Here is a 5842-nt window from a genome sequence, read left to right on the forward strand (position 1 = left end):
TCCAATTGTCTTGTGGTGACTAAAATACCCTACTCTACCCTAATTTGAATCCCAATCTGCCAAGGTACACACAGTGCTCCCCGGGCACCTTTCAAGGCTGCCCAATAACAGGCAAAAACTGGGGACTGGCAGGAACCTGAGGCCGAGGTATAATGGGCACAAACGGGGGACTGGCCGGAACCTGAGGCGGCGGCATACCGGGCACAAACGGGGGACTGGCCGGAACCTGAGGCGGCGGCATAACGGGCACAAACGGGGGACTGCCGGGAACCTGAGGCAAAAGCCCTGTAGGCACCTGAGGTGGATTTACAGCAGGCCATGGAAATGGTTGACCAGGAGCTTGACCTGGTACACCTTTAACACCTGACAAAACTGCACCCATGCAAACACCTACAACACCTCCCCACAGTATCGCTACTACTGACCACCAACCCATGATGCCACACTACAATCCCCATTGTGTGGGATGGCCACTTTTATAGGAAACGTTATTAGCACTAATGACCTTCTAGATCTGCTAAGTCTTGCACTCGGTAGATTACTAGTACCAGTTTTAAAAAGACTAGATTGGGGTCACCTGGAGTTCACTTATCTCAACTCGTTACCGCCAAAACCTTGAGCTGAATCAGGTGTGGCCTCACTCTGACCATTTTCAGTCATTTAACTTTATTAGATTGCTGATAGGTACAAGTTTCACAAGGCTGATTGTAGTTCCAATTGTCTTCTGGTGAATGAATATTGTGTCTACCCAACTGTATGAAAATGAACATTTGAGAAGCATTAAATTGGACTAGTGTGAAAAGTCAATGCGAATGACTTAGTATGCAAAAAAGGAAACAATAAAAATGTCAAGTGATGAAATCAACGCAAGCAGTAATTCCATACAGTATCAACTCAAATCATGAGTACATTATTTTGATTCTTTTTTTGCCACTCCTGCTTCTCTCCCCTTTACAGAATTTAGATAGTCACCAGTCTTCTTTAAAATAGAAGCATTTCCCATAAGGTCTGCCTCAACTTACATTTACAGCATTTTTCAGGCGCCCTTATCCAGAGCGAATTACAATCAGTAGTTACAGGGACAGTCTCCCTGGAGCAACTTAGGGTTAAGTGTCTTGCTCAGGGACACAATGGTAGTAAGTGGGATATGAACCTGGGTCTTCTGGTTCGTAGTCGAGTGTGTTACCTACTAGGCTACAACCACCCCTTGAACCACCTCTTCTTCTGTGCAGAGGACAGACAAAGATTCAAAGAGACAAACTGCTGATCAAAGACAAGAAAACTTTTTTTTTCTCAGACACATTGTCAATATTTAAATCCATGCCAAAGACAAAGTTTTTATGTCAAACATTCCAGAACAGTAAACCTGTTTAGCCCAGGGCCTTTTTTGAATAGACATACCCAAAATTAAAAAGAGAATATCTCTGCAACTGCATTGCCTATTAGTATAATTTTTATAGGAAATCATATTGCTCCTGAAACTCCTCCAGAGTTTAGGAATCAGCATAGATGTCAACCGGGTCATAGAAAAATAAAGATGGAAAAGTGCAATTTTGCAGTGTTTTTGCCATCTGAGAGAGGTTGTAAAAGCAGTAATCCAATTCCTATATTAACTTATAGTAATAGATCCTAACAATAAACCTGCATTAAATATGTTGCTATGACAGCAACATTTGTCCATTTGTGCACATTGTTGACATTTTGGTGCCGTTTAAGATTTCTCAGGAACCTTTAAAACTATTTTTGTTTACTTTCTTCTGACTTTAGTCATTAATTCCAACTAATTACAGCAGTTTTGCGACTGTTTTGGAAACATCACATCATATGTATGTTCCCCATATGAGTGAAAGTGATTGTCATTGTGAAACACAGCACAGCACACGGTGCGTGTCCTCTGCATTTAACCATCACCCTTGGTGATTGTGTGGACACGGTGCTTTGCTCAGTGGCACCTTGGCGGTCTGGGGATTGGAAACCGCAACCTTCCGATTAGTGTAGCACTTCTTTAGCCCGCTTGGTCACCACTGTCCCGTAAGGCCGTCCAGCTGATTGGCAGCGTCCAGAATTCTGTTGCTTAGCCACGTCTCAGTAAAAACAAAGACGCAGCAGTCTCTATATTCCCGCTGGGTAGTCTGCTGAAGTTTGATGTAGTCCAGTTTAATGGATAGTTGGATGGATGGGAGAGCCGGCTAGGATTAGCCCTTATCCTAGCACTGATCCCCATCCTGTTTCCCGCGCTTCCGGTTCCTCGTGCACCACTTGGGGCACCAGCGACAGGTGAAACCGTGGCCTGGAGACCTGCTCTCCGCAACAGTCCGAGCGTGCACAGTGTGTTCTAGTGAGACGTCCAGTAGGTCAGCAGGATGACGAGGCTACCGGGACTCTTGCCATCTTACTAAGCTGGTAGTGTTACCCACTAGGCTAATACCACCCCCGGTGGTCTGGTAGCAGAAAGGGGCTAGAAGGCAAAGTGCAGTGGAGGGTCATTGATTGGTGGAGTGTGTCTGGAGTGTGTTGGTTGTGTATTCAGCGTTGGCAGACGAGGGAGGAGTTAACAGGCTGGAGTGTATTGGAGAGTCTCCGTTTAGGGGGAAGGTGTGGTGGTGCTGGTTGTGCAGTTGTTGTCAGAAAGCAAAAGATGTAGAAAGCACGCAAAGACATGAGCGTCATGAACAATATTTGTGTTAAACCACCTTAAGCACTTACAACCAATTCTAATTCTTGCAAATAACTGAGTTAGAGTTAGAACTAGACATCCTGAGTAGACAAGGTATTTCACTCCAATTTAAAGCCTGAATCTGATGGAGCTGTCATCCTGATATGTAAAAAGGGACAGTTTAGTGCAACTAACCTGTAGGGTCACTTTGCTAATGTTACAGAGAAGCGGATGAGACGAGGCAAGTCGCACCTGACGCTTGTTACACCTGGGAGGATCCCTATTTGTGCCGAAGGGCACTAGGAAGGAAATGTGACTAGGAACCGTCGCCCCTGAAGTCCAAGAGACGGTGTGGACTAGACTGTTCAGTGTGTCAAGGGAGGCAGCATGGTGTTCAGGGCTGCTTGGGGGAGGATGCTATTGTGCAGTCCTCTTGTATTTGCTGCAGAATTGTGTACCGGATTATGGGAGGGGGGTGAACAGTTGGCGGGAGTGCAGGGTTGGTGATGATGTGTGTTGGTCGAGGAGTCCAAAGTGAAACAGAGCATCAGTCCATGTTTGGAGGTCCAAAGTCAAAGACCACTTCATTGTCATTTCACTATATACAAGTACACAGAGACGAGATTGCAAAGGCTTTGAGAGTCACAGTGTGCAAAAACACCTACTGGACACTACAGAGTAGTTGTAAGTCCAATGGCATGGTGTACATCGCATATCCCTTCTAATGCTAATTGGATGAAAGAAAGTTGCCAGTTTCTGTATTCACCTACCACAGCGTTATTAATTCACCCACAAATGAATTAAATTACAGAACTGATGAGACATGACCTTAGAACAGGGGCTTCCAAGTAAAATACGCATGCGCTCACCAGGAGTAGCCATAACGGAAGGGAACAGCATTACAGATTAGGACATGGCGTCAACTTTGTGAGAATCCTCTCTAGTGTCCGATCAAGGACTGGCAACTGAGTCCATCATGCTTTCGAAAAGCAGAGCAAGGCTACCCCCACAAACCCATATCATACTGGGATTAATGGCTACAGGCGTCACAATCACCACATCCCAAATTGAAACTAATAAAAGTGGACCCGTAGTCTTGTGGGTGGAAGTAGCATAGTGGGTACCACAGTTTCCTATGAACCAGAACACCCAGGTTCAAACCACGTTTACAAGCATTGGGTCCCGGAGCAAGGCACCAAATCCAGAGTGTCTCCAGGGGGACTGTCCCTGTAACTAAGGCACCTGAGAAGTGCCAGAAATGCAAATTGGGTTTGCTTCAAAAAAGGAAAGACAGCAGACACTGATACACAATCCATTTCAGCATTTATTTTGTCTTAAAAACAGAACGGTCAAGAGACACAGGCTGGTCAATCTCTGATGAACACTGGTCCCACAGACACTTCTTTCTCCCATATGGAGTCTGGAAAAAGGACAAGCAACAGGGGGTTAAAACGTGTAATTTTGCTCAGCACAAACCCTAAAACATGCATACCATGTTCACATACCCGAGACAGAGGTCAGATCTCTTGCCTTCCTGGACCCACAAGTGCCATCACAGCAGCTACACAGTTGGTCCTCTCCACCCGCACCAGCCCACCTTCATACAAAGATCAGGTCCTGAATAAAAAGCACACGTGGGTGTTTTTTTTTTGTAATGCAGCCAGCTAGTCTAGACCTACTTCTGGCCAACAAAAGAACAGGCCTTGTGCTCAGCATCAGTGGGGGAAGCAGCAGCGGTTGCCTTCAGCACACAAGTAATGTACAGCTGTAACAAGAGAGAGGAGGGTCAAGCACCATGCAAAAGGTGATGGAACCAGGAGAGCAAAGGGCTTGCTTCAGACACATACAGAGCCAGTGTCACCCTGCTGAAACCTGAAAGCCTCCAGCTGGAACTGGAGCTTGAAATCCTGTGTACGTGGCAGGAAGCGAGAGGAGGAGCCAGTGAGCTTGGAATCCACCAGACACCTAGAAGAAATGAGGGTAAAATTAGAATACAGCACACTACAAACAAACCCATGAGGAAATTAAGCTGCACCTCACCCATGGTTTTGAATGAAGAGATAGCTGGGAGCAGAAGCTGCATAAGGATAAGGGGTAACCTGACAGGAATCAACAAACACCCGGAGGGGAACATGGTTGTACTGCTTGACAGAAGCCTCAAAATGGATGAGATCTCCCATGTAATACACGTTGGAAGGCCTCTCAAACTGCCAGTCATCTGAAAAGAAATGCAGTTTTAGTAAGAGCCTACAATGTGAAGGGAACAAACATGTACCTACCAGTCATGAGCTTGAGCGAGAACACCAAAAGCTCCTGTGCAATTTTAGTAGCAGCATATGGGATCCAGGCAGGCTGCAGGGCATTGCTACTCACGTTGTGAAGCCTGGTCACAAAGAAGAAACAGTTATTAAAAGTCATTGCTAAAAGAGAGGCATGGGAGAGCAATTAAGCTAGAGCTCACCTCAAATAGTGGCATTCAATGCCAATTACAGCTCCACTGGTCCTGACAATTGGAGCAGAAGTGTTGGAAGCTGCCGTTGGTAAGTAAGTCAGGGAAAAGGAATAAACCAGGGTATCGTTGGTCATCTGTATTGGAAAGGGGGGGAATAAAATTAAAGCCTCAATTGAAAAGAAACAAATTCTCGACCGAGAAGGAACCAGAACTCACCACTACTTGGCTGCCACAGGCCTGCAAATAAGACTGAAAATACAGCAGCTGAGCCACAGAATCTTCTCCAGTCACCCCACAGCCTCCTAGTGAGATGTCTGATGCCCGGATGAGCTCTCCAGAACCAAACAAGTCCTTCTTAACCTGCACGTGCACCATATTCTCGTCACAGGTAGCAGCCACGCTGCTGACAGATACCGGCTCCCTCAGCTGAAATTGCACTGGGGGTGAGGTGGGTTCCACTGGCATTTCAGGATACTTCCAGGTCAGCTCCTTAACTGGGCCAAGCAACTGCTGCTGAACACTGCCAGAATCTTGGAGTTGCCCAACTGTTCCCTGAGGCAAAGGAGCAAGAGGTGGACTGGCGGGAGCCTGAGGCGGCGGCATCCCGGGCACAAACGGGGGACTGGCGGGAACCTGAGGCGGCGGCATCCCGGGCACAAACGGGGGACTGGCGGGAACCTGAGGCATAACGGGCACAAACGGGGGACTGGCCGGAACCTGAGGCATAACGGGCA

The 5842-nt window shown here is 46.8% G+C and overlaps 1 protein-coding gene across 1 annotated transcript; it reads right to left on the reverse strand.

Moving 5' to 3' along the window:
* Positions 1–4349: 4349 nt before the first annotated feature.
* LOC114784234 (zona pellucida sperm-binding protein 3-like) lies at positions 4350–5627 on the reverse strand (the record flags this gene model as incomplete). Its single annotated transcript, XM_028969465.1, has 6 exons — positions 4350–4421; positions 4504–4621; positions 4697–4874; positions 4936–5039; positions 5118–5242; positions 5325–5627. Coding segments are annotated over 6 exons (900 nt in total), but the record flags the coding sequence as incomplete, so codon positions are not given.
* Between the last annotated feature and the right edge of the window lie 215 nt (positions 5628–5842).

This window comes from Denticeps clupeoides, unplaced genomic scaffold (assembly GCF_900700375.1).
Source record: "Denticeps clupeoides unplaced genomic scaffold, fDenClu1.1, whole genome shotgun sequence".
Lineage (NCBI taxonomy): Eukaryota > Metazoa > Chordata > Actinopteri > Clupeiformes > Denticipitidae > Denticeps > Denticeps clupeoides.